At 58.2% G+C, this 27,737-nt stretch overlaps 3 protein-coding genes across 16 annotated transcripts in view; all 3 read right to left on the minus strand.

Moving 5' to 3' along the window:
- Positions 1-351: 351 nt before the first annotated feature.
- LOC131089481 (C-signal-like) lies at positions 352-3,063 on the minus strand. Its single transcript, XM_058034250.1, has 6 exons — positions 2,926-3,063; positions 2,116-2,167; positions 1,697-1,884; positions 1,454-1,612; positions 1,230-1,340; positions 352-515 (listed from the first exon to the last, which is right to left on the minus strand). The coding sequence occupies exons 1-6, from the start codon at positions 3,061-3,063 to the stop codon at positions 402-404; spliced, it is 762 nt and encodes a 253-aa protein (XP_057890233.1). The 3' UTR covers positions 352-401.
- A 1,128-nt stretch (positions 3,064-4,191) lies between these two features.
- On the minus strand, positions 4,192-16,089 carry MTSS2 (MTSS I-BAR domain containing 2). 14 transcript variants are annotated; one of them, XM_058034163.1, is made up of 15 exons: positions 15,980-16,089; positions 12,297-12,358; positions 12,120-12,193; positions 10,282-10,366; positions 10,019-10,110; positions 9,865-9,939; positions 9,601-9,609; positions 8,993-9,150; positions 8,805-8,912; positions 8,631-8,728; positions 7,916-8,042; positions 7,111-7,188; positions 6,728-6,904; positions 6,468-6,636; positions 4,192-5,774 (listed from the first exon to the last, which is right to left on the minus strand). In XM_058034163.1, exons 1-15 carry the CDS (start codon positions 16,046-16,048, stop codon positions 5,002-5,004), a joined length of 2,154 nt encoding a protein of 717 aa, XP_057890146.1. In that variant the 5' UTR covers positions 16,049-16,089; the 3' UTR covers positions 4,192-5,001. The 14 variants fall into 14 exon arrangements, with proteins under 14 accessions (XP_057890146.1, XP_057890141.1, XP_057890138.1 ...); XM_058034158.1 differs by having other exon boundaries at positions 7,111-7,185; positions 7,916-8,123; XM_058034155.1 differs by having other exon boundaries at positions 7,916-8,123.
- Positions 16,090-17,957: 1,868 nt separating this feature from the next.
- VAC14 (VAC14 component of PIKFYVE complex) overlaps positions 17,958-27,737 on the minus strand; it is a 58,478-nt gene continuing 48,698 nt past the window's right edge. Inside the window, exons 15-19 of the mRNA XM_058034069.1 lie at positions 23,762-23,936; positions 22,921-23,039; positions 22,036-22,115; positions 20,351-20,501; positions 17,958-18,844 (exon numbers count right to left, since the gene is read on the minus strand). Coding sequence (XP_057890052.1) covers positions 18,682-18,844; positions 20,351-20,501; positions 22,036-22,115; positions 22,921-23,039; positions 23,762-23,936 — 688 coding nt within the window. The 3' untranslated portion in view covers positions 17,958-18,681. The remainder of the gene's footprint in view (positions 18,845-20,350; positions 20,502-22,035; positions 22,116-22,920; positions 23,040-23,761; positions 23,937-27,737) is intronic.

Consider the following 27,737-nt stretch of genomic DNA (forward strand, 5'->3'; position numbering starts at 1 on the left):
TGCCTGGCAGTATCTTTGGGGTGGGCATGGAAAGCCCAGCTGGTTTTGGGGTGGGCAGGCTCAGCAGGACAGGGGCTGAGTTTGGGGGCTCTCTGGATGCCCCCATAAGCAGTATGGCTTGTGGCCTAGAGTGAGGATAGCCAGGGGGGGCTTCTCCTGGCCCCAGGGGATGCCTTGGATTCAGGATCACACTTGGAGCATCCTTCCTTATGCTGCCCTGGCACGAATCAGCATCCCAGGCCAGGGGAGCAGTGAATCCAACTCCCATTCCCTAATTGTGCATCCCTGTTTCATTCCCCTGCCCATCCTGCCCCCCCCCCCCCCCCGACTCAGAGTGAGCCTGGAAATGGCAATTAATTCACTTTAATTAATTATTTAAGCTGAGTGTGCAGATGCTGCTCTCACCAGGGCAGCCTCTGCCCTCTCCAGTCCCAGAAGGTGCCATTGTTGGTGGCTGAGAGCTGGGCCAGCAGCTGCAGGACGCCCCTCACGCTCTCCTCCAGCGTCACCGGGCCCTGGCACACCCAAGGGAAAAAGTTAGCCAAAATTCTCCATCCCAACACCCCCAATCCCACCCCTGGCATTGTGGAATGCCAGCTCTGGCTGGGTTGGTTTGGGAGCAGTTGGATGCTCCAGCAGTCAAGGGATGAGGCTTTGCACACATTTATTGTCCCTCATTTGAGTGCTGTAAGGATGGAGGTTCATTTCTTCATCCCTGATTAAAAAGTGACTAATTTGTCAGCCAGGGCAGGGTAAGGGACAGCAGGACCAGGGTGCCCTCTGCTGACACACCATCAGGATGGGAAAGGAAATAAAAAATAGGGAACAAATTGGATGGTTGGGGAGTGCCTGGAATTATCCTTTTGCTGTGATGGCACAGCCACTGTGGGACCAAGGCACTGCACAGTTGTGGGTGCCCAGAGAAGGGATGTTCATGGTCAAGGATGCTTCAGGAAGGGATGTTCATGGGAAAGGGATGTCCATGGGAATTAATACCCTATGAAGAAGGGATGTGCCCATGGGAAGGGATGTCTGTGGGAAGGAATGTTTCTGGGAAGGGATTTCTTTGTGAAAGGATGACCCTGAGAAGGGATGTTCATGGGAAGGGGTGGCCTTGGGAAGGGATGGCTTTGGGAAGGGATGCTCCTGGGAAAGGATGCCCCCAGGAATGCCCAGGGTACCCTTGGGACCTTGCTGAGCTGGGACTCCATGCACCTCCCATCACTCACCATCCCCTGTTCCAAGGGAGGGGTCACATGTCCAGGATCCACAGACACGCAGAGGATCCCGCTGCTCCCGTACTCCAGGGCCAGGCACTTGGTGAGCATGTTCAGAGCAGCCTGGGAGCACAAATCCCCCTCCTCACCATCATGGTCTGGCAATGCCAGGGCCAGTGCAGGGGGAATCCCCGAGGACATGACCCCAAATTCCTGCCCATGCCCAGGGGCAGTACCTTGCTGCAACGGTAGCAGATGTCCTGCCTCTCCTTCCAGGCCTCTGCAACCTCGATGGAGCCCAGGATGCTGGAGATGTTGATGATGGCAGCTCTGCTGCAGCTCATCTCCCGCTGCCCTTCGGCCTCAGCCGCCTCCTTCAGCAGGGGCAGGAAAGCCTGCAGGGGATGGGACCTCAGCATGCCCATCCTCCTCCTCCCTGTTCCCCGTGTCTGGGGCAGGGGTTGCTGTGTCCCCCTCACCTGGCAGGTCTGCAGGGGCCCGATGGTGTTGGTGGTGTAGACCAGGCTCATGTTCTCGGCCGTCTCGGTGGCCACGGTGCTGCGGCGCGTGGTGCCGCTGCTGTTGATCAGGAGGTTGAGGCCAGCACTGCCCACCTCTGCCTGCACCTTCCTCACCGCTGCCTTGATGCTGTTGGGGTCTGTCACATCTGCAAGGGCACAGCAGGGCCAGGGACAGGCTGGTGGCCATGATCCCGGCGAGATGCTGTGGGACGTGGCAGGAGGCAACTCCCAAACTGAGCATCCTCCTGGTCCCATCAGTGACCTGGTTCAGCCAAGCCAAACCGAGGGACCCACCTGCTTGGTGGCATTTCCTGGAGCCACCCACGGGTGCAATTAAATCCTGAGAAGCTTCATCCCTTTCCCGCCCCAGCACTTACCCAGAGGCAAGATCCTGACGTTGGGAAAGCCCAAAGCCACCTCGTTAACAGCCTAGGTGGAGGAAACGGGGGAGGGGTGTCAATGGGGAAGCCCATGGAAGGGGAGGGGGGCTGCACCGTGCCGAGAAGAGGGTGGCCCCTCATGTCACAGCCGACAGGTCACAACAAGATCCAGGGGCAGCGATTTGGGGCGGTCGCTGCTCCTCCTCCGTGCCCGGCTGAGCGCGGCAGCTTCAAAGCTCCCGCAGGGATGCCCCGGGCACGGGGCTGCCAGCAACCCCCTGCACTCCCCATCATGCACATCCCTGCGCCAAGAGACTCAAAATAAATAACATAATGTTTAAAACATATATGTGTATTTTTGGTTTATATGTATATATATATATATAAAAAAATATATGTATATGTATATGTATATATATGTATATATATGTGTATATATATATGTATATATGTATATGTATATATATGTATATATATGTGTGTGTGTATATATGTATCTATGTATCTATGTGTATATATATATGTTTGTATATATATATATATATATATATATATATATATACATATATACACATATATATGTGTGTGTATATATATATATATATATATATATATACACACACACACACACACACACACACACACACATATAAATACACATACATGTATTTTTCCATACCATTCACGGTTCAGGATGCTGATACTCAGCATCCCAATTTCAGGTGGGATCCCCAGGTATCCATCCCCGAGCTGATTTCCCTCCCGTCCCCCCTTCCCTCCTGTTCCCCCGTGCCTTGCCCTCCCTACCTTGCTCTGGGGGTCCAGGCAAGCAGCGAAGATGTGCCGGGGTGGGCTGGGCAGCTCCAGCAGCCCCTTGAGCAGCCCCAGGCCCAGCCCCCCGTCGCAGGCGGTCAGCAGGACGCTGCCCACGCTGAGCCCCTCCATCCCCGCGGCTCTGCACGGCCGGCTGCGCTGCCCCAGCGCGGTTTGGCAATCGGCCTCGATAATCCGGGAGGTGGCACCGCTGCGGGTGCTGCTGGGATGGGTGGAGCTGGGGGGCACCGCCTGCACCCCCTCTTCTGGATGTTCTTCTGCATCCCGGGTGTTCTTTGCATCCCGGGGTCACCCATCACCTTGACCATGGGGTTGTTGCACTCCTCCGAACCCCAAAGCACCCACCCCCCTCAAGCCATGGGAACCCCAAAGGGTGATGGTGCCTTCTCACCTGTTCCCCATGACTGGGGTGAGCCCAGAGAACCAGAAAATCCACAGGAGCACAGGCAAGGCTATTAATTACAGTACAACCTTTATTAATACTGGAATCTTCACAGTGCATTCGTTACTTGTAGCAGTGACTATGGAAAACGGGGGAGGGGGGGAAAGAGGGGAATTACCACCAGGAAAAAAAAATTAAAAGAAAAGACGGAATGAAAGAAAGAGAAAGAAACGTGGCAGAGGGACGGGGAGAGGGGAAGCGGCGGCAGAGGCGGGAACACGAGGGGGAAAAATAAATTAAAAAAAAAAGAAAAGAATAAGGACCAAGTTAACAACAGCACCAGAAAAGTTACTTCAGTCGAAAGACAGGTCAGGTATTTTTCTTTTCCAAAGAATTTTTGTTTTCTGTACAAAATAAGAGACCCCCCCTCCCTCAAACCCAAACATTTGTCACTTGGCCTCAGCGGTTCTGGGCAGGAGAAGGGGAAAGGGGCAGAACTAAATTGTTATTCCTAAGGGGGAGGGCAGGGGGGCTGCGATGCGACAGACAGCGGGGCGGGGGCTATGTACAGCGGGGCCGGGGTTGTGCTTTCCTCCAGCCGCCGGCAGAAGCTGCTTTGCCTGGGGGGCTGAGTCAAACCTCCTGTGCCTGGAGCCCCCTCTGAGCAGACCCTGCACAGGTCTGTGGGTGCTGAGCGAGGGTGAGGGCGTTTGTGGGGGGTCCCAGGTGATCCTTGTGAGGGGGGGCAAAGTGGAGGTTCAGCATCCTCAGCCCCTGCCCCCTGGTATCCCCCCAAGACAGGGGGGATTGCAGTGCCTCTACCCCCAGCCCCCCAACCCTCTCACGTGTCCCCCACTTCTTGTTCCCCCCCTGCACCCCCAGCCCGTTGTTTCTGCCCCCTGGAATGAGGCTGAGCTGTGCTGGCCCCAAGCAGGCAGCTGGGGGGAATGGGGCCAGGGCCCCCACTCCTGGTGCTCCTGGTGCTCCTGGTGCTCCACGGCTGGCACAGCCCTGCTGGCACCGTCCTCTCCTGCTGCGGCCGGGGCCACCCGCCTGCGCCCCAGGGAAAGGAGACAGCAGAGGGAAAGCCAGAGGGGAGCAGGAAAAGAGAAACAAAGGGAAAGAGGAGAAAAAAAAAAAAGGGGAAAAAGAGAAGAGGAAAATAGAAGGGAGGAGAGTAAGAGTTTAAAAGAAATGAAAATAAAAAGAGTTAAAAGAAAGGAAATGAAAAAGAGGACAAGAAGAGGAGAAATATAGGAAAATAAAGAAAACAGGAAAACAGAAGGGAGGAGGAAAAGAGTTAAAAAGAAAGGAAAAGGAAAAGAGGACAAGTAGAGGAAAAGGAGAAAAATGGGAAAATGAAGAAGAAGAAGAAGAAAATAAGAAGATAGAAGGAAAAGTGACATAGAAGAAAAAAAGAAAAAAGGCAAAAGAAAAAACGCAGTAAATAGGAAAAAGAAGAGGAGAAAAAGAGGAGAAAGAGGACCAAAGAGAGAGCAAGAGGAGGAGGGATGTGAGGAGAGGGCAGGGCAGGAGGAGCCAGAGGGGCAGGAAGCAGGGGCAGCAGAGAGGGACAGGGCAGCGGGTGCCGGCGGGTGGGGGTCCCTGGGGAGGGGCAGCGGGTGCCCCCGGGGTCCATCGGGCACGTCCCCCTGGCCGGGGCAGCATCACGATATCCGCGGGGCCGACCTGTCGTTGGTGACGGTCCTGCGCAGCCGCACCCCGCGCCGGATGGCCACCAGCATGTCTTCGGCCGGGGGGTCCATGGAGGCCGCGGGGGGCGGCGCGGGGGTCTCCTCGCCGGGGCCGGACCCCACGAGGGCGGTGGGGAAGGGGAACTGCCCTTCCCCCAGGGCGTGGGCGCCGGCCACCAGCTCCCCAATCTTCTCCACCAAACTGTGCCGGTTGGCGGCCAGCTGTTGGTCCTCCTCTTCCTCAGCGGAGAGGTGCTGGCCGGCCCCGGGGTAGACAGAGATCTCCATGGCACCGCCACCCCAGGCGGTGTTGGGAAGGCTCAGCCGCTTGGGCGAAGCTTTGGCAAAATCCAGGGGGTTCGGAGAGGCGTCGTCGGCATAGAAGACACACTCTTCGCTGCCCACCCGCGTGGGGCCGGCGTAGCCGGGGGAGTCGGGCACCGTGGGGGTCTTCACGGGGACAATGGGGGGCCGGATGGGGATGGGGCCGGCGTTGGAGAGCGTACGGCGGACCGAGGGCTTGGTGGAGGGCGTGCGGCGGATGGTGGCCACCCCCGGGGTGCTGCCGGCCGGGAGGTTGGTGCCGCTGGGCAGCCCGGCCGTGGAGGCGGGACGCTTGGTCTGGATCATCCGCCGGTAGTTCTGGGCGATGTTGCTGTTGCGTGGGATGGTGGAGGACTTGTCGAAATCGCTCTGGGGGTCACACTCCACGTCACCGTTCACCGAGTAGCAGTCGTAGTCAGAGCCTGGGGAGGGAGCAGCACTATCAATGTGGCTGGGGGGGCAGTGGTAGCCAAGCTCAATCATGTCATTAAGGCCAGCCCCAGCCTCCTCCATCACAGCACAACAACCAAATTCAACTGCCACGACTGTCACATAACCACTACTGTCCCAGTCATTGCTGGTACAACATGCTCACCATCAAACCCAAACATCACCACTGTAGGAGAGCACAGTGACCCCAGCCATCACACTGAAATCACAACCAAACCCACAACCACCCCAATCACAGCCATCACCACATGATCACAGCCCATCCCCACTGCCACCACCACATGCTCATAACTGGCTCAGCCATCATCATGCCAACATCATGACAGAGGTGGTTATTTGATCTCCAACCAGCAACTCTGTTGCCATCACCTACCATCTGCCACCATCTCCACCTGCACTCAACCTCTGTGCACAGACACATCACCACATCACCTGTTACAGCACTTCCTGGACAACTGCACCCACTGAGCCCCAGCTAGCACCCAAATAACCAGGAAAAGCTGTGGTTATTTGTGGCACCAGCCCCTACACAGTATGACCATAGCCTGATGCTCTGACACCCAGAGCACAGCAATGTGCCCCAGGACCACCAAAACCCCTTTGTTGTGCCCTTCCCCACTCTAAGTGCCATTTCAGGAGGTCCCAGGTACCTCCAATGCCAGTACCTTGGGAAGGGATGGTGTCCTCAGAGCAGGAGGGGGTGGTGGTCTGTGTGCTGTAGCCACTGGAGTACTGCAGCGAGTCCCGGCTGCTCTTCTGGTGCTCCAAGCTCAGCCCACGGGTCAAGACCATGGCCAGGTCGCTGGCGGCAGGGGACACCTCCTCCCCATGCTGCTGGGGCAAAGGGCACTGTCAGCACCCTGGCTCCTCCGCCAGGAGTCCCCAGGAGCCCCCCACTCTGTGCCCTCCCTGCCACAGCTGGTACCTTGGCAGCAATTGTAGCTGGTGACATCCGGGGCCTGGGAGCATCCTCGGCACCGACGCCCGGGTACCCCGCGGCAGGAGGGCCCATCTCGGCCTCCCGCAGGTGCTCCACGCGGTCCTTGCGCCGCTGCAGGGTGGGCACCACCGGCTGGTCATAGGGGCTGGCCTTGGACCAGTCCTGCAACGGGCAAGGCATGCGGATCATGCTGGTGACACTGGGAGTAGGAGCGTGGCAGGAGAGGTCTCAAGCTGATGTCCCCCGTGTCAAGGGCACGGGTGCTGCTCAGGATGCTCTGCCCCATGCAGGAAGGGAGGGGAGGGTCCCATGAAGTGAGGGGGGAACCACGTGTGAAATGCAACCCTGGTGGGATGGCAAGGACTAACCGAGGTGGGGGAGCTGCACTCGCTAACTGACTGGCAGGTTTCGGATGCCTCTGAGGACGCCGAGCTGGAGGACTTCTGCTGTGCCGTGACGAGCCGAGAGCCGGAGGGCGAGAGAAGAGGCAGTTAGCAGGCAAAGCCAGAGCCAAGACCCCGGTTAGAGCAGCACCCACAGCTCCCTGGCTGAGCGAGGCCCCCAGCCCTCCTCCCCTCTGGCAGTGGTTGCAGGATGGAGAGCAGGATGCAACCTTGGCAGCGGGGTCAAGAACTGGCATGATGCACTGCCCCAACCCCACCCCTCCTACCCCAAGCCATGCAGAGCCAAGAGTATTTTGGGGAGCGGGGACCTTGCTGGGTTGGTGATGCCAGGTTAGCATGGACAGGTGGGAATGGCAACTCCCTGGGGATCCTGAAGCATCCTTGGCACTGGGGATGGTGCAGCATGAAGGGCAAGCTCTGCTCCATGCTGCGTGGTGGGTGGCACAAACTGGGTATTATGGGGCTGTGGTGATTGGGAAACACCCTGTTCTCTTGGCACAGGGAGAGGGATATCTATGCCCCATCCCTGAGGGAATTAATTTATAGGGTTTCTCTGCCGTGTGGCCCAGGATGCCCTCAACTATGGCAGGAACCCTCAATATTCCCAGTATTTATTCCCCATGATGCCAACACAGATGGAAATACTTCTGAGGGTGGGTCTCATCACCTGTGCACTGGACCCTTGTGCTGCACCCAGCACCACCCACCCATTCTAAGGAAGAGGAAACTGAGGCATGGAGTTTGGCAGCACGGAGCACCCTCCCTGTACCTGGCTGGTGATGTCCGAGGGCATGGGGGAAGGTGGTTTGGAGTAAGCAGCGTCCTGGGAGATGAAGCCGGAGTCGTGGGAGGAGACGCTGGAGAGGCGGGTGGCGGCGGCGGGGGGCTGCGCCAGGCTGCGGTAGCGATAGGTGGAACTGGGTGAGCAGGTCTGAGCCCCGCCGGGCCACGCCATGCCACCCTTGGCACTGCTAACGCTGCTGGGGGGGCGCCGGGGGCACGGGGACACGCCGGTGGCCAGGACAAAGGAAGGAAAAGAGAATTTAAGACTGAGGTTTGGAGGTGGCAGGATGGCCAGCGCCCTGCCACACATCCCAGCCTGGGGAAACTGAGGCATGTAGTCCTCCTGGGGGTGTCCCTTTGCCTCCTGGGGTGGCCCTGAGGCAGGGAACAGGCTGGGGGACATGACAGAGGTGGTATGCTTGCCCCCAGACACCCATGCATGGCACACATTGTCCCCAGACCCTGGAGGACGGGGCATGTGTCGGGCCCCCATCCTGTCCCATAGGTCCACCAGCCCTGCCCAGTGTGCCAAGACCAATTCCTCCATATTAGAGGGAGCCACCTGCCCATATGGACATGAGAAGGTGGACATGCACCTTGTGAGCATCCCCAAAGGCTGTAAGCATCATTAACCCACTGAGGTTAACGAAGAGGGCTGGATTTCCCGGCTGTGGTTGGGAGTGGAGCCCACCTCACCATACCTGCACATGCTGGACTTGCGGGAGCTGGAGCTGCTGGGCGAGGAAGGGGGCGTCTGGTAGGACCAGCTGTAGTCAGAGCCCTTCAGGTCCTTGATCACCTGCAGGAAAGATGGGGTCTAAGTCCCCCCAAAGATGCTCTCCTGTTCCCCTGACCCCTGGCTCGCCCCTACTGACCTGCTCACTGGCAGGGGGCAACTTGTGGGGCTCAGCGGTGAGCACCACCAGGTCCTCGATGATGCCCTGCAGGTGGGTGATCTCTCCCAGCATGGTGAGCTCCCCGTTCTGAGGACACACAAGAGAGAGCATCAGCATCCACTGGGCAGAAGGAACAACCCTTGACCCTCCCAGCTCCCAGCACTCACCACCACGGGCTGCAGGAAGGTGATGAAGGTGCAGAAGCGGCCCCGCTCCTCGATGAGGGCTTTGCGGACTGCCTGCTTCTCCGTCTCCTCCAGCAGCAGGTACATGTCATTGACGTCCTGCAGCGCGTTGTCCAGCTGGGGCTGCAGGTCCCCCTTCCCTGAGAGATGGGGCACTGTCAGCCCTGGGCTCCCCTGACACCCTCCCCAGGCTGCTGGCGGTGCCACTGCCAAGCCGAGGCCATTCCCCCTGCTTGAGGACAGCACCCCATCCTCACATTCCAGCTCATACCATAGGTCTCCCACTCTGCCCATCTCCCTGGAAGGTCCAGGAGCACCCTCACCCCACAGCAGCCCTGGGCAGGGGGCTTCTCTGCCACCCCATCCCCATCCCTGGCACCTGGGACCAGAGGAGCCCTTGGGCTGCCACATGGTGAGTCTGGCATTGCCTCCGGACAGGGGGTGCAGGCTAAGCTAAGCTAAAAGCAGGGTGAGGGTGGGAACTGGGAGTGGATGGACGGACGGACAGACAGACAGAGGCTGGGGAGACTGGGGGGAGTAGATGAGGAAGCAGAGAGGGGGCCGGTGGTGGGGGGCAGCGGTTCACTTACCAAGTAGCTCTACAGGAAGGATGTGGAGGGGAGGGAAGAGAGAAGGAGACAGAGAAAACGTGTGAAAAGAGGCCGAAGGCCGGGGCGCATGCCCCGCCTCCCCGCCACCCCCGGGCCGTGCTGGCACCTCCCTTTCTACAGGGGGGCAGCAGGACCCCCTCAGTGCCCACCCCCGGTTGGCAGTGCCACAGCCGGGATACCGGCCCTGGCTGGGGGTGCTGCAGAGGGGCTGGTGGGGGCACCCCCCAGGAGACCCCCTCTCACCTTTGCGAGCCTTTTTCTGGAGCTTCAGGGTGTCAGAGGACTTTTTCTTGATCTCATGGCGTGCTCGCTTGTACTCTGGGGGTGCAGAAGTGCTGTCAGAGGGGACCCCTGCCCAGCAGCCACCCTGCACTGATCCATCCTGTCCCCCTCGTACCTTTCGCATGGTCCTTGTCCAGCTGATTGGCAGTTTTCTTCCAGTCCTCAATCCTGTCCTGCAAAGGGTTTATCAGGCTCTCCATGAGGGCACTGGAGCGGGGAGAGACAAGCAGAGTGTGGGAGAGTGCTGGAGCCAGGGGGGAGCCATTCCCCATCCCATGCCCAGCCAGCAGCCAGCATTCCCTCCTTAGGGAGGCAATGAGCCTGGCCAGGCCGTGTCACCCACACCGAGGCTTTGGAGCTGCTGCTGGTCCTGCTTACTTGGTGAACTGGCGGAGCTTGGCCTCGATGCTGCGGTGCCGCATGCACATGCGGGTCAGCGCCGAGCCGATGTCCCTCGTGGCACCTGCGGGGAGCAAAGTGCTGCTGAGGGGGGCAGGGACACCCCCACACCAGCCCCAGCCCAGTCTGTACGGTGGGAGCAGGGTGGCTCGTGACAGGGACGATCAGCACTGGGATGCACTGGGCAATGGGGACACTTTAATCAGGGGGTGGCTGGTTTTTTCCCACGATAAATCCACAAAATAAATAAATAAATAAATCATCATCCACTAACTAATACATGAAACACTAAATATCTCTTCTGGAGGCTTTGAAATTAGAACCTGCTCCCATATTTTCCTCTTAAATTTGGCACTGGGGGGCCAGGGAAGGGAGGTGATGAGGTACCCTGGCTTAGTTCCAGTTCCAGCTCTGTCCCACACCTCCAGGCACAATTACGAGTGGATAAAAAGGGAGTCCAGACTCCTGGGGGGATATTTGCCAGCAGCAGATAGCAGGAGCATCCTTTTTAGATGAAACCGCTGAAGCCTGAGGATGGCCACATGGTGGCAGTGCTGCTGGCGATTCCCACGAAAAACGGAAATCAAAAATCCTTGGGCGCAAACTAAGGAGTGACATTCAGTCTTTCCTCCTCTAAAAAAGCCTCCAAACAAACCTCCCACTCCTTTGTAGGAGTTTTGGATGTCCCTCAGTCTCCCAGTGCTATGGAAATAGGGGAACCCATGGGCCTTCTCCTACACTGGGGTAGTCTCCTAATCCAGCTCCTAATGCTCTTATCCCAGCTCCTGCTGCTTCTAATCCGATTCTCATGCACTGTGTGCAAGGCCAGCAGCCAGCCCCCACCCAGTGCCTCAGTTTCCCCACGCTGCTGCTCTGCTGCCCACCCTCCCAAAAAGCCCTGCAGGTATAGCAGCACTACAGGGTGACACTGACTCCTGTGGTGCTGGTCCCCAGCTGTCCCCAGCATTGCTCCTGTGCCTCCTCCTTGCTTTGACTGCCTGGGCTGACAGGGAGCTGGAGGAGCCCTAATCCCCCTGGTGCAGTGGGCTAGTGGGTTTGGAGGCAAAGCTGATCCTGGCTCAAGCTGCTGCCTCCACCTCCACCACCTCCTCCTCCTCCTCCTCCTCCTCGCGTGGCTCCAGATGGCCTGGATGCCGCCAGTCTGCAAACCAGCCCGGGACCATCTGCTTGGCAGAAGCCAGGCAGTGGGAAGTGGCTCCTCGTTGCCAGCAGGCACCCAGAGAGGGTCGGGGGATCCTTCCCCCTCACTCCCCAACAGTATGGGGGACCCCACACGCAGCTTTGGCTCTTCAGTCGCCTCCCTGGTGAGTTAGGGTTTGTCCCCAAAACAGTGAAGCTCGGACTCCTGAATCTCCCTCTAGCTAATTCCCCTTCCCTGGAGACCCCTGGAGCAGCTGAGACCCCCCCTGGGAATTTTCCAGGGGACAGGGACAAGCAAGGTGGATTCTGCATCCTGGGGGGCAGAGACGGGTGCAGGAGACCCTGGTGTGGAGCTGAGCCACCCTGAGTGTGCCAGCCCCACCAGAAAATGTGGCTAAGCACCCATAGGTGGTAAGGAGCAGCACCCACATGGGTGCCCACCTCCTCCCCCCTCCCCACTCCATCCTTCCAACGCTGCTTCCCAGGGAATGCTCCACCTTGGTGTGGGAACAGGCTGGACATCTCTCTGTGGATGGTGAAGCTGCTGCTTGAAGTCCACCCCAGCAATGTGGGCAGGGGACACCCCACAGGGGACAATCACCACGTGTCCCCCAGACAAGCCTGGGGACGCCCACCCCCAGGAGAGAGGCCCCTACCTCGGGTGTTGGTGGCCATGTCGGCCACTTTCTGGAAGGCATCCAGGAAGGCAACTGCGGCCAGCACCGTGGTCCTGAGGCAGAGAGAGCGAGGGGAGCTCAGTGGCTGTGGGACACCTGGGATGTGCCAACGAGGAGGGGGATCCCCCATGTCCCACCCCCCCTCTGGCCACTCACCTGAGCTGGGAGTGCAGCTTGGTGGCCTTCGAGTTGAAATCCTCCCATATGGGGTAGGAGCTCTGCAAAGAAGGGTGATGGTGAGAGACAGGGACCCTCACCCCCTGCACTGCTTCCCCAGTCAGGGCAGGTCCCTCCTGCACTGGCGCAGAGAGACAGGGCAGCTCAATAGATTCTCTGATGGCTAATAAAGGCTGAGCACAACTCTTTTCCCTCCTGATTTTTCTCCCTTTCCAGTCTGGCCACCCAAACTTACAGACCATGGAGATCCCAGGGTTTTGAGTGATTTCTTCCTCATTGGGAGCATGAAATTAAAAATCTTTAAGACTCTGGCCAGCAGTAGAGGAGACCCCCAGCAGCAGCTCCCCTCCAAAGCACTGATGGCCAAACCCACCATCACGGAGAGCTCCAGTCCCAAAACAGGAGCCCCAGTCCCCATCTCCCCTGAGCCCAAGGATCGACAGGGCAGGAGGGGAGGTCGGGGTCCCCAGAGCCCTGAATGGGGCAGTTGTGTGGGGACAGGGACAGGGCACAGGTGCTTGGGAGGCCACCCCAGTGCTGTGCCAATGAGGCCGCTCTGGTGCCATCCCAGCAAGGCCATCTGTGCAGGACCATCCCCACTGCCCTTGTGGCGAGGCTGGTCCAGGGCTGTCCTGTGCAACCATTCATTCCAGTGGAGTCATCCCAGGGCAGTCCCACTGCCACCATCCCAGCGAGGCCATCCCAGTGCCACTGTTTGAACCAGTCTATCTCAGCACTGTCCCAGTGAAACCAGTCCCAGCAGACCACACTGCTGCCATTCCAGTGAGGACTGTCCCAGAAATGCCAGCTGCAGCGCCATCCCAGCGAGGCCATCCTGGTGCCATCACAAGGCTGATCCTGATTCTCCATACAGCCAGGTTATCCCAGTGTCACCATCCCAGCAAGGCCAGTCCATGTTGTCCTGGTGAGATTAATCCTCGTGCTGTCTTGACAAGGCCATCCCAGTGTGACCCTTGCATGGCCAGTACCGGTGCCATCATTCCAGTGAAGTTATCCAGGTGCCACCATCCAGGCAAGGCCATTCCAGTGCTGTTCCAGTGAAGCTGGTCCCAGTGCTACTATCCCAGCAAAGCCATTCCAGTAGGGCCAGTCCTGGTGTCATCCTCCTGGTGAAGCCATGCTGGTGCTGCTCTCCTAGCAAGGTCAATCCTGGTCCTGTTGTCCCAGTGACAAAATCCCAGTGCTGTCCTGGTGTCACCATCCGATGGCAGTGACAGGCATCTGTAAACTCCCCTAGGGCAGCCACCAGGCTGGGACATGTACACTGCCACACATCCCCATGGGCACTATGGCTTGTGGCAGCTTTGGGGACAAGGTTTGCACTGAGGCAGCATGAGACCAGCCCAGCATTTTTTGGGACAATGAAAGCTCAAATTTCCTCATGAGCCAGCAAAGAAAGGGTTTGAGGGTGCCACTTCACACATCACTTGTGGCAGTGACCCCCTGGTTGTGGGTCCCCAGGGACTGTCACTGCCAGAGGGCTGGGCCACCATTCCTGGGCCACTGGCTCTGGGCCACCTTCCTTGGCCACCCTGGGCAGGGCAAGTGAGGCTCCCCTGTAGAAGGGAGCAGACTGAGATGCCCCCAAATCCCTGTGATGCCAGGCCATGAGGAGGATGGGGAAGAGGACAATGGGCACAAGGACATGCCAAGGTCACTCAGGGACACTGAGCACACGAGGAGAGGCAACAGGAATGAAGCCAGCTTAGGGATTGTCACCAACAAACAAATTCTCCCCAGCACAGGCCAAGAGGTGCTGAAATAGCCACCCACCACCAAAATAAATTCCCTGTGCCCTGAGACCAGCACAGGGGTCCCAGCCATAGGACCACAAGCACATCACTGCCCTACAATGCCAGCAGTTCTTCAAGCAGAGAGTTACTTGTCCCCCGGTGCCCATGCCAGGACACCCACATGGCAGGGAGAGGGGACAGCACACCTTCAGGTGCCACTGGCACTCGGCTGGGGCTGTGCAGGGCACAGGCTGAGGCCCAGCTGTAGTGTGGTGGGGTTTTCCTCCTTTTTCATCATTTTTCTTTAATCTTTCCTACCTTCAAATGGCATGAAACTGACTCCAGCCCAGTCTCCTCGGGTGAGGGGTTCCCAGCCCCACCGCATCCGGATGGTGCTGGGCACGTCCCTGGCAGGTGACAGCTCTGGGCTGGCTTATCCCCTCTGAACCCTCAGCAGGGGAATGGGGAAACTGAGGCAGGGGCTGCCCCCACCTCCCCCCTGGGAGTGTGGGACTCAGCCAGGCTGCCTGGAGAGGGTGGCTGGGGTGAAGGCATTTGGGGGAGGGAGCCAATCACCCCAGCACCTGTTTTGCACCAGCCCTGGATCCCTCTGCCCTGGGAGAGTTGGGATTTTCTCCCTGGAGCTTTTCTCCCAGCCCTGAGCCAGAGTCCGGCTGCAGAGCCACCACTGCCCCTCGAAGGGGTTAATCTCCTTCCCAGCAAGGCTTTTATTTTTTTTTATCCCCCCTCCCCTGCTTTGGCAATGACAGCATTGTCTGGACGGGTCTGCAGCATGAAGAGAGGAAGAGGAGGAGGAGGAGGAGGAGGAAGAGGAGGAAGAGAGCGTTTGCCTCCCAAAAATGACTAGGGCTAAACCCCAGTGCTGGAGCTGGCTGTGGGAATTTCGGTCCCCCGAGATGAAGAAACATGGCTGGTCCCCTCCTCTCCACTCAGCCCCTGGTCTGAAATGCCCCCCAGCATTTTTAATGTATTTTTTGAAATGAAAACAAACAAACAAAAAGGTTTTTTTAAACATGGCCCCATCCTGCTCCCAGGGAGGGTGGAGGCAATATCCTCTTCCCGGGTTAGGAAATGGGATCAAGGAGCTAGGGGACCTTTTTGTTCCACTGGTGTCAACCCCACCGGGTCCGACAGAAATCCAGGGATTTCACATGGGGCAGGGGGACAGGGACAACGTGATGCCCGAAGTGGGAGGCAAAGCCCCGTGTGGGGCCAGTGGTACCTGGCGAGGGGCAGTGATGCTGGGTCTGTGTCACCCAACAAGGGGCTCGGGCACCCCGGGATGGATACGGGGCTGATACGGAGCCAGGATCCCCAGGATGGGCTCCAATGCCCAATGCAGGGCCCCGATGAATATTATGGGGTTGATGCGGGGCTCTGGCACCCAGTGTGAGACCTTGATGCCCGACACGGTGCTCTGATACCCAGTGAAGGATAACAGGGCAGATATAGGGCTGCAACACCCAGAACGGGGCTCCGATAGCCATTGATGGATCTGGGGATGATGTGGGGCTGCAATCCCCAGCATGGAGCTCCAATATCCAGCGCTGGATATAGAGATGGTGGGGGGCTGCGATCTCCAGGGCTCCGATGCCCAACACAGAGCTCCGATGCCCAGTAAGGGGCTGATGTGGGGCTCTGGGAACCCGTGCCGGGCTCTGACAGCCGATGTGGGACCCCGACACTCGCTGTGGGGCTGATGTTCGGGCTCCGGTACCTGATGCGGGGTTCCAATCCCCACCTCGCGGCTGGGCAGCAGAGCCTCGGTACCCACCGCGGGACGGGCACCGGCGGCGGCAGCGCGGGGACCGCCCGGGGAAGCCGGGTGATGGCGCGGGGGGAGCGCTGTCACGACAGCAAAACCGGGGCGCGGGGGGCATCCCCTACCTTCATGTCGTTGATGATGGCTTGGAAGAGGCCGCCGAGGGCTCCGCACTCCTTCTCCGCCGTCTCCATCGCGGCGCTGCGGCAGCCCGGGGCGGGCGGCGCCGCCGGGGGAGGCCGCGGCGGCGGGCCAGGCTCAGCGGCGGCGGGGGGCGGGCGGCGCCCGGGCGGCGGCGGGGGGGGCACAGCGGCGGAGCGGCGGCGGAGCCGGGCGGGGCATCGCCCCCTGCCTGCCTCCCTCCCTCGCTCGCTCGCCCTCCGCGGGGGCTGCACGGACCCGCCGCCCCCTGGCAGCGGCGCGGGGCGCGGAGCGGAGCGGGGCGCGGGGAGCTCCGGCCGGGGCGGTGGCGGGGGCGGGGCGGGGCGGGCGCTGCGCGGCACATGCGCCGCCCGCCGCGGGCCGGGGGCTGCGGGCGGGGGGAAGATCGGGGTCAGCTCCAGGGATGCTCCCGGAGCCGCTGCGGGATACCCGGAGGACGCGCAGGGATGACGGAGCCGGGGCGGGGGGGCAGCCCCGGTGGTTCTCGGGGATGCTCTTGAGCGGGGGGGGCCGGGGAGCAACACCGCCTGCACCGGGACTACAGCGGAGGGAGACCCGAGGGATGCCTGGAGATGTGGCACTGGTGGAGGCAGCATCGGGGTTTGCTCCCGGGGCGGTGTAGGAATCCCCAGGGATTATCTTGGGGTGCTGGGTGAGGAGCAGGAGAGCCCCAGGGAGTGTGTGAAGACACTGCACCCGGAGATGCCATGGGATGCCCAGGGGCATTCCTAGACCTCTGGAGGCACCGGGCGAGATTTGCCTCTCCCCAAAGGGTGTTTGACCCCCATTGCCTTCCCGACCCTCCAAGATGTGCTGGAGAGTGAACTCCCTCTGCAGCAGTTACACGACAGCTCTGAAATGTGTCCGTGCACTCGATTATCAGGGAGCCATGGGAAATGCACAGCCTGCCAGCAGACAAACCCTTCCCACAGGCATCCCCAGGCCCCAGCCCCAGCCTCCTGGAATCTGCGGGTGCCAGGCTGAACCCGACAAACCTTCCTATCCCTCGTAGTGCAATGACACTCAGCTGGGGCAAAGGTTTCAGCCTGAGTCACCTATTCCCCCTCCTGCCAGAAAAGTAGTCTTGATCCCATGCTGATGATGCCCACACTGCTCTGGACGGTGTTGGTCAAGAGCCACCCATAAGGAAACAATTAGGGCTCAGCACTCCAGCAGCTGGCTGGAATTTCTCTCCATAAACCCATTCCCTCAGTGTGGAAAGAGGCTGCTCAGCAGCAATGAGCTTGGCAGGAATGAGGCAGAGCCCACTCTGGCCCACACTGATAATGACCCACGGGTTCAGCAACAGGTACCCCCAGCACCCTGAGACACAGGCTGGCTTGAGAAGCCACTGCTCACACATCCTTGAGGGCTGGCTGTTAGAATTAACCCGCCGTGACTGGGTCTGGAAAGCCCTTCCCCGGGAATGACAGGAATGTCTTTATCCTGGCCAAAGCAGCGCCGGTATGGGGCTGTTTGGGGAACCCACTGCCAGAGACAGTCCTCCCTGTAAACAGGCCAGAAGCCATAAAAACTCCACAAATTCCTCCAACCACCCTTTTCCTGGGATCAAGCGAGGGCCTGAACCGTGCAGGGGATGCAATGGTGTCCCCCCAGACTGCAGCAGCCTGGCACGTGCTGGGGTCCCTGGGTGCCACAGGACAGGATGAAGGCAACATCAGCAGCTGCTCAGGGCCAGGAAAATGCCTGTCACTGTGCTGTGGTTTCGTGACCATGGCCTGGAAGAATTTCAGTGGCGTTTTTTCCTGCTGGGAAGAAGAGCAGGCGGAGAAGTTCTGCTTGCTGGCAAGCCAACGTGGCAGGGCTGGGCCAGCCCAGGGCACGGGGTCAAGCAAGACGCTCCACGCCATCCCCTGCCCTTGCTGTGTTTTTGGCTCCACTTGGGAACAAAACGATGATGGGAAGCCCAGCAACAAGGAATGGGCTGTTCTGCATTGCTTGTTTATTTTATCATGGGGAGCTTAATGAAGGAACAAGGAATGGAGTCTGGGGTTCGGTCCACTGCTCCCCATGTCCCCTGGTGCCGGCTGGGAGTTGAAGCTGTGCATTTGTCCCTGCCAAGAGCCGGGGACTCAGAGAGGTTGCGTGAATGCAGGGAGGGGGCCAAGTGTCAGGCACAGGAGTGTCTCCCCGAGTGAGATGCCACCTCCAGCAGGGCCTCGGAACCAGAGGGTGGAAGTCAGGGTGGTGAGAGGTGGCTGGCGGCCCCGGTGCTTGTTTTCCAGGGCGCAAGGCCAGGGGCTGCTCCCGTCTTCCCTTCCCCTCCTCCGGTGCTGCTGGCAGCAGGCTGGGTGCTCAGCTGACAGTCACGGGGAAGGCATTAGCAAAGCAAAGGGAAGTTCCCTCGCCCCATTGCAAGGGAAGATGAGGTCCTTTACCCCAGCCCTCTCCTCGGACAACCCTTCCCCATGTCCCCCCAGCACCCACAGGAAAAGCTGGGCACAGCCTGAGGGTCCCCCCTCATCCATACACACAGTGGGGGGAAAACCAGCCCTGTGTGGAGCTCTCGCCCATCTCCATTAAACCCACCAGATCCTCCGGTGGCCAGCAACCGGTGTGCCTGTTCCCTGGTCTGTTCCCCTGGTCTGTGTCCCCTGGTCCCTGCCCCAGCAGCTGTGCACACCCGCGGCGGCCGCAGGGGTGCTCAGAGGACCACCCGCCGGTCCAGCTGCTCTGCCCGCCCGGATCGCTGGTGTTTGGCTTCCAGGTGCTTGTTTTGGACCTTCTCAAAGTGCTGCAGCAGCTCCGTGTAGTCGATGTTGCAGGCTGCTGTTCTCTTCAAACTGGTGCTGGGCTTGGTGTTGTCCCTGCAGGGTGGGAAGAGAGAGAGTGGGAAGGGGATGCGGATGTTTGGTGCTGTGAGCATGCAGCACTGGCAGCACCAAAAGCATATCCTGAAGAAGCTGAGCTCAGCAAATCCTAGTCATGCTGGTGCCTCATAAAATACCCCCAAAGATATATCTTCTTCCTCTAAAGGTGTGAGATACAGAGCCCAAGAGGTCCTGGGACAAGGAGGGGACAAGGGACATCTGCATCTTGGCCCCACATGGAAGGTTTAATTCCTCTGACACATACTCCTCTTTATCCCAATCCATTACAGTCAGAATCAGCGAGATAAGGATGCCAGGGCCACATGCCACAGTTTCCATGCCTGCTTCTTTAAGCAAGCAAAAAACATCCAGTGGCAGCAGGGACAGTCCTCAGGGATGAGCACCCATGGCTCCAAATGCAGGCTCCCTAGGGTTCCAGCCACGGATACCCATCCCTGTGCTGTCCCCATGCACGGAAGGAGCAGACACCAGCCACAGGATGCCCATGGGAAGATGGCAGGCAGCTCTGGTGGCCCTGGTATGTCCCTGGGGAGGGGGCAGCTGGGACTGGCCGGTTATGAAAGCCGGCTTCGGTGTTTGAAGGAATGTAGGTCAGAGTTAATCAGATGCTCAGGCTGTCTGACAGCTCGAAAAACCCCCACTGCCAGGGTTAGTGGGGAGAAAAAAGGAGGGGGAAGCACATGCAGCCCCCTCTCCGCCCCCCCAATTAAATATCAGTGCTGGGTTGTGGGTAGGAGCTCAGTGCCGGAGGCCATGAGGGATAAAAGCCATCCCAGGGAAGCAGTTAAAAGCCAAGGAGCAACAACAGCAGCAGGGGGTTAATTCAGAAACCTGCCCATCTTGGGAGCTCTTTTTGTTCCCAGCGCTGCGCCAAGGCAGAGGTAGCTTTATCATCAAGGCCCCCCACTACTCATTAGCTAAGGGTTGGAAAGCAAATCCCACTGGCAGCACCCCTGGGCAGGGAGCATGAGGATCTCAGCTGGTCCCCAGGGAGATGCCGCCCTTGCACATCTCACGCATCCCCAAAGGCCAGGAGTGGGAATGGAGCAGCCATCCGGAGGCATTAGCAGGGTGCCAGGCCCCTTTTGGGTGCTGTGAAGGCTGTCCAGGCTGCAGGGGGGATGCTTTGGGAGCCCCCCCCCCCCCCAGCTGCTGGAGTCTTTCTCCATAAACCTCCTTCCCAGCTCTGCTTGTTTCCATAGCGACCCCACAAGTGAAATTTTCCATCCCGGATGCCAAATGCCTGTGGATGAGGCACAGCCCTCCCAGGGTTACCAAATATAGACACAAAAACCCCCCTGGCCAACACTCCCGGCCGTGGGGACAAGGAGCAGCCACGGCCACAGCGGAGCTGGGGGGGGAAGCCAGAGCATGGGGCTGAGCCCGGGATGGGGGCTGAGCCTGGAATGGCAGCGATGCTCAGCTGTGGGGAACAGCTGATCCAGCCCCGATGCTGATGCTGGTCCATCCCCCAGCACTTACGTGGTCTGCATGAGCTCTGGGTTGGGCACGCACTGCAGGCGATGGGAGAGGAGCTGGAAGGCGCTGCTCTGGGGCAGCAGCATCAGCAGGCCATAGAGAGCCTTGATCAGGTAGGGGTTGTTCTTCACATCCAGCAGCTGCAGCCGGAGATCTGGAAGAGGATGGGAAGGCAGGGAAAGGCATTTAATCTCCAGCTGCAATAGCAGGTTCCTCCCACCTCCTCCCACCTAAGCCTCTGCCAGCCAACCCAAGGGGCACTCGATGGCACCCCTCTCCCCTTTCATTAACCCATCCATCTTGGTGTCCCATGGTGCCCCAAAATCCCTCTCCTTGACACAGCCCCCTGAGGGCAACTGGCTCCACAGTCTGCCACTCCTGATACCACTCACCCCTGAGGCTGTCCACGCTGTCTGCCTGAGAACACACATGCAACACAGGATTGCTCCTCAGCTTCTCCACATTTAGCAGAAATACCCACCCTGGAGCATCACATCCAGAGGGCTGGGTGACACCCTCCTGGGGACTCTCTGGTGCAGAAGGAATCCCCTCTGCTTGGTTCTGAGGGTTACATGTGCTGGGCCTCAGTTCTGCTCAGCAGAGGCAAAACCCCCCTCTGGCTCCATCCCTCACTGTGCTCATGGCAGAAGTGCTCTGGAGCCCTAAATACAGCTATACAGCTGAAGGAGCAGCCCAGGAGATGGGGCAAGGTCTGTGTCTCAGCATCTCATCTCCTGGTTGTCACTTGTACTGCTGGTGTCTCCCAGTGAAAGGAGCCATCACCAGGGATGCCACTTTATGGGAGACACATCTATCCCCTACCCTGAGATTTGCAGACTAAGGTGAGTGGGCTGGGGAACCCTCAGTGAATAATTTTGGGGCATGCAAAACCACCACAGACACATGGGTGCCTCACACATTGGAACAGTCATCCTGGGAATATGGACAGGGTCTACAGGAGGGAGCATGAATGAGGGTCTCTACTGCCCAGCTGCTCTAGACCTCTTCCCTTAAATATTCCCCAGTATCACCCTGGACCTATACAGGTGCCCCACAAAGTCCTTTTGAGGACATTTCCCAACAACCTCAGTGCCCTGCTATACCTTCAATGAGAAGGCTAGGGGTAGCAAATTAATAATGAGAAATGCCCCCACAGCAACTGTCATCTCCTGCCACCATCCTGGCTCCCAGTGTCACACCCCTGAGCCCTGGTCAGGTACTGCTGCATTACCCAGTGGGGGACCCGCATTGCTGGAGGCTGGAGAAAACATCAGCTTGTTTTTTAGAGCTTCACTCTTCATTTCTAGAGAAACCCTTTTTTCTTGCTAAGGACCCCAGCAGCACCCACAGAGGGTGGCACAGAGGGTTCCCCCACCTGACGCCCTCCTCGTGCACCCTGGAGATGCTCAGTGTGATCCAGGCCCCCTCCATCCCTTCCCCCACCCCTTTTGCTGGCTGCCAGTGCCGCTCGCTCCCTTAACCTATATCTGGGGGGCAACGCTGCCCCCCCGTGCTGCCAGCGTGCCCTGTTCCCGTGGGCAGCTCCAGCGCTGGGCAAACCTCCCGGCAAGAAGTCTCATAACTTCTGCTCTATTTCCTCGTGCGGCGGCTGCCGCTGCGATGGAGGCGCGGGGAGGGGAGCACCGCGCGCTGCCCCTTCCCCACCCGGGCTCTCCTCCTCTCCTTACATGTGAATATGGGGCACTCGATGAGCTGCACCAGCTTGTCCACCTCAGTGAGGAAATCCACGGTGACCTCCAGATCCCCGCTGATGTGGCTGTTAAGGGTGGTACCTTGGGAAAAGGTGGCAGGGCGGCAGCAGATGGCTCACGAGGGCGATGCCTGGTGCGGATCGTGGCTTTGCCAAAGCCTCCCTGCACCCACAGCTCCTGTGGGATGTGAGTGGGCAGGGAACAGGAGGGGCTTGCACACAGGCAGGGCTGAAAGGTCTGTAGGGTGGCCAAGGGATGAAGGACGGAGATAGATGAGCAGGCAGGTATAGGGGAAAACACAGACTACCCAAAAAGCTGAGAGCAGGCAGGATGAGTGTTCAGCGGAGGATGCTTGCTTTTACCCTCCTGGCCCACGGAGAATTCCCAGAAGGAATTCTGGTGTGCACTGGGAAGGGAACTTGAGCGTGTTATTGAGCTTCTTCGTTTGGAAAACTACTCAGAGAGGCTTGGGGTTTGCTGGCACATGAAAGTAATCATTCTGCAGCAGACAGATGGTGAGCTCACCGGGGATTGTGCCGTGCTGGGCACTGCCTGCTCCTCACCAGGCCAGGAGGCCAAAGTCTTCATCTTCCTGGGAGGAAGAGGATGTTGAGGAGCCTCCCCTCCTGGGCAGGGGAAGGTCAAGGCTCAGTCAGTGCAGGCCTTCCTCTCTTTTCACCACAAAAAAAGGGATGACACCAGGGGAAGGGAGCTGGCACACGCCCAGCACAGGCTGCCCTGCCCCAGTAATGATGGGCTGCAGGCAGGAGGTTGGGCTGGCCTGCACGGTGACCTTGGTTACCACAGAGGGACTAAGGGCCAGCTCAGGCCCCACCCTGGCAGAAAATCCCCAAAGGATACAATTTCTGGATGAGGTCGTAGGCATGCTTATAGTTCTGGGTAAGGAAGCAGAGGGACACAGTGGTCACAGGGTTGTGACACCAGGAGCGGTACAGGCAGCAGAAGAGGTTACGGCTTTCCTGGGGAAAGAGAACCATTGGGGGTTGGTCACACTGGGATCACTGACATGGCACAGCCCCAGGGACCCAACACCAACCTGCCAGGCTGGCAAGTGCCACCAAAACACAAAGGGATGTTTCTGGACCCACCATGTCCACCCAGCACTGCCATAAGCCTCAGCCTCAAGATATGGAGACCAGGTGGGCTTTGGGGTGACAGCATGACGAGGTGGCACTCAGGGCTGCTGAGTCCACCACAGGATGAGGGGCTGGGGGACAATGCTGTCCCACCCAAGGGGACACCCCTGCATCACTGGTCTTCAGCAGGAGAAGGAGGAGTATAATCTTCCTTCTCTCCTTCCTTGGATGCCACTGGTGCTGGTGGCAACTGCTCAGCAAATCCTGTGGGCATGCTCCTGGGACGGAGAGTTGAGGAACTGCAGGACTCTCCTCCTGCTGTCATCTGTCCCACAGCCCATGGTGGGGCAGACACAGGGAAGCAGCAGCTGCTTGAGGGCTCAGTAAGCCCATTCCCATTCCAGGGAGAAAAGCAAGAGTTGGGCAGATCCTCCAAGCCCATCTTCAGCTCCTGAAGGGTGGATAAATAATAGGCTGCCCAAGCTCCAACCCTGGGACCCACCAGGCAGGGTCTGAGCAGCAAGACACACTTCCAGGTGGCTGCCAGGTCCCCACCACCCCCATTATGTCCCTCCAGCTGCTAAGCCTGCTCCCGTTGCTCATACCGGGGTCTTCAGGTCCTTCAGTTGGTTTCTCAGCTGGAAGAGCTCGGAGGACGTCAGCAGGATGGTATTGAGGGTGTGGACCATGGTAGAGGCGAATTTGAGATCCTCCTCCCTAAGCAGAATGTCTGCCATGGAGTGGAAGATGTTCTCTGCATTCAGAAGTAGACAAAGCTGCCTGTGTATAACAGAGGAGACAAACCAAGGGGGAAGGATGGTTAATGAGCACAATCAAGACTCTGATGGAGCCCACTTCTCCAGAGAGGACCAGGGAGGAGATCTGGGTGCACCAGAGGTTGGGTGAGTGTGGTGGCACCAGAAGGGGCAATACCAGGCTCTGCATTTGGAGGATGCAGTTATTCACACCAGGACAAGAACAAAAATCCATAGCTGGCAAAAATGCCCCTGGTCACACTGCTTTGGGACCTTGCTGGCACCCACTGCTATGGCTCATGCCACCTCAAGCCTTCCCATGACCCCCCTCAGGAAGTTTCAGTGTCACTTTCCAGCCTGACCAGTGTAGTGAGTGTGCGGCAGCACCACTGCAGATGGCATGTGATGGTCTAGTCCGACCAGTATCCCACTGACACTGGGGAACATCCCAGGGAGTGCAGCCACTGGGGCGAAGCAATTCCTCCTGGTATTGTGCAACCAGGCAGTCCTGGAGCCAGAGGCTGCTCTTTGAACTCCTCCATGCTCCAGCTGCCACGAGATCCGGTGCTGAGTGGCTCCGGAGATGGAGCTGGTGAAGCTGGAAGATGTCTCTGTTCCACTGGATATCCTGCCAGCAGTGTTTTCCCCAAAACAGTGTAACCACCACTGCGGCCCACGCTGATCTGCCTGGCTGGGTCGCAGCAGGAATGTCCTGCTTAACAAACCTTGAGGCATTCCCGAGATTTTCAACATTTTTTAAGTCCAGAAACAAAAAAAATAAAACCATCCGATTTTTTTTTTCTCCCACATTTGTTTGGATTTGGGGATTTCCTGTTTTTCTCCAGGCTCTTGCCTTCCTGGGCAGTTTGTCTGAGGACACCTGAAATGCTGCCCAGTGCCAGCTCAGATCCCCAGTGTGGGGACTGGAGGGATACAGGGAAGCCCACCTAGCTCCCCAGCTTCTCCTGAAACTGTTATGCTCCCTGGCTCACCACATTTCCCCATGGACTGACAGGGAACCTTGGCAGCAAGGCATTCACCAGAGCACCTCTGCTTTCCTCCAGCTCCTACCAAACACAGTTCCCCACCAGATAATTTCAGCTGGATTCAAATTTCCCCCTGAAGGTATCTCTGAGAGGATTAAGAGGCAAAACAAGGATCAACTGCTTGGGCTGCTGGGTGGGAGGTGTCACTAACTACCTGGTTTGGCTTGGAGATAGGAGGTACACCTGAACGTCCCCTGCCTGGAAGTCATGTTTTTACCTCCTGGGATGAGGAGGAGAAAGGATGTGAGTTTCCAGCCCCTGCTCCTGTGAGGACAGACCAGAGGAAGACTATTTGGCTACAGTTAGACTCCAAACACCACACCCTAAATCCTGCTGGTTTAGGTACACAGGAGGAGAATGAAGAAACAGATCTTCCCTCCTCAACAAAATGAGAAAGAAACCCCCCCATCTTCCTCCCACCTCTCTGCCCTGCCAAATAATCCCTTCCCTCCTCAGCCAGGCCTGGCTGCTCTCCACGGGCAGCTCCCGCACCCCGCGTGGCTGCTGCCGGACAATGAGATGCTCTGTGCGGGATTTTATGTAACCCGGCCCGGCGATCGCCTGGACCCCGCTAAAATGGAACGGGCTGTGATAAATAAGCTCATTTATCCCAATTATTCTTACGTAACCGGCTGCATTCATGGCGATGAAAACGCTTCCCTGATTTCTCGCCGCTTGGACACAGGCTGGCTGGAGGAGGGAGAGCGGTGGGAAAGTGAGGCATGGAGGGAGGAAAGGGGAAGGCAGAGGTTTTTAGCCCAGCCTGATGGAGCCAAAAGCAAATCAATAGCTCAGCGTTGCAGGCAGGATCCAGTCACTGCCAGCTGCAGCAAAGCAGGACCAGCCCAGCTCAGAAAGTGGCTCCATGCTACCCTTCTCCAGCCAGGGGGGATAACTGATGCCCCAGCCTTGCCAAGCTTTCTCCAGAAGCCGTGCTGGGCACTTGAACCATGAAGTGGGATGGCTTAATGTGCCCAAAGAAGGGATGGGTTCTCCAGGGACAAACACTGGGATATAGTTTTAGTCTCAACTGTGAAGTGGTTGGTGCACCAGCACAGCTGGGACTGGCTGCAATGCTCATGCCTAGTGGGGAGCCGGTGTTTTACACCTTTCAGGCAAGAAGACTATAGCAAGAGCTTAACTAAGAAAAACAGTGCTAGGGAGCACTGAGCACAACTCAGTAACCTTCAAAGCTCCCCCATGACAAAAGGGATGCCTTTCAGATTCCCCTTCCACCAGTCCTCCATGGAAAGGAAGGCTTTTGCTTTCCATAAACAAGAGCTCTGCCATTTGGCTGGTGAGCACCATGCTCACAGTGAGCAGAGGGCTGAATGTGAGCTGCTTTCTAATTTCAGGCCTGGTTTTGATTAGTGGGGCAGGGTTGGGATTCTCCCCCCTCCTTTCAGTGGCACTGGGGAACTGGAAACTGTTGGGGTGTTAGAGAAGGAGCTGTGTGGACACTGTCCCTCTTCTTCAGAGCCATGTCACCTCAGGGGGATGCTGTCCTGCTTGGGCACCAGCCCCTCCAGCTGCCCCCAGGTTCTCTGGGATCCACCAGCAGAATGAGTTTGCCAGTGCACAGCATCCTCCTATGGCAGTGGCAAAGACCTCACACTCCCCTCCACGAAGCCCCTTGGTCGGCATATCCCAAAAGCAGTCCCCAAAGGAGGGGACAACTGGCTGGTCCTGCAGCTGCTGGCCTCCGTGACAGCAGCCAGCAGCTGAGCCCAACTGCCAGCAGCAGGCAGCTGTTGGTGGGATGGAAGGGTCCCCAGGAGCCCATTCCCTGGGAGGCTTTGATGGCATGAGGGGAACGCCAGGCTGGCTGGGAGGAGGCAGGGAAAGGGGCTGAACAGAGGACAGGTGGCTTCAATTGAGATGTCAGTGGAGTGGCTGTGGAAGGGAACAGGGCAGAGGGGAGGGAAAGTGGGAGCCATACCCCTTATATGTACACACCATAAATATATCCTGGATATATACATCCCATAAATATGTGTGTATATTTATACACACACACACACCCCTTAAATATATATATCTCCCCATACATACATGATGTGATGAGGAAAGGAACTGGCTAACCCCCCTGAAGCATCATTCCAGCAAGATGTCTCTCCCTGGAGCTTTCCCTGCATCCCTGTGGGTGATGTGCATCCCCTTGCTCATGGGGACCCAGAGAGTCCCCAAGGATGTCCTGGCATGGAAGAGGAGGGCAGAAAGTGTCCCCAGGGAGGCAGGAGCCGCAGAGCATCATGGCACACCCTGGTTATGTTACGCAGCCGGCAGTGCAGGCACATGGCGATAATGAAATGTGCTATCCAGGCCATTAAAATTTAACTCCTCAAATTAAAAGGGTTATTCAAGCCTTTCCTATGCAGCCAAGGAATGTGGCTGCAGGCAGATGGGAGCCAGCATGCACCTGCAGCGTGATGATGCCTCGGGGACACCTCGAGCCACCGTGGGGCTCCCAAGGGACCCAGCAGGTCACCTCCAGCCCCTGCTGCAGTCACAGCACCCTGCCTGTCCCCTTGCCTAAAGGACTCCTCAACAACACGAGGCTGGCCAAGGGAAGAGCCACAGAGGTCACCACAAGCTTTGCGTGCCCATGCCACCCTAGGGTCCCCCTGTGTCTCTGATGTAGCAGCCACCAAACTGCCAGCACAGCAATGTCAATCACAATGAATTCTCATCACACACACGGTCAGTGGGGTGGGATGAGGAACGGGAGCAAGCAGAACAGGGATCGTGCAGGGGCAGGGAGCTGCTGCAGGGCAGTGTGT

The sequence above is a fragment of the Melospiza georgiana genome, chromosome 14 (assembly GCF_028018845.1).
Source record: "Melospiza georgiana isolate bMelGeo1 chromosome 14, bMelGeo1.pri, whole genome shotgun sequence".
NCBI lineage: Eukaryota > Metazoa > Chordata > Aves > Passeriformes > Passerellidae > Melospiza > Melospiza georgiana.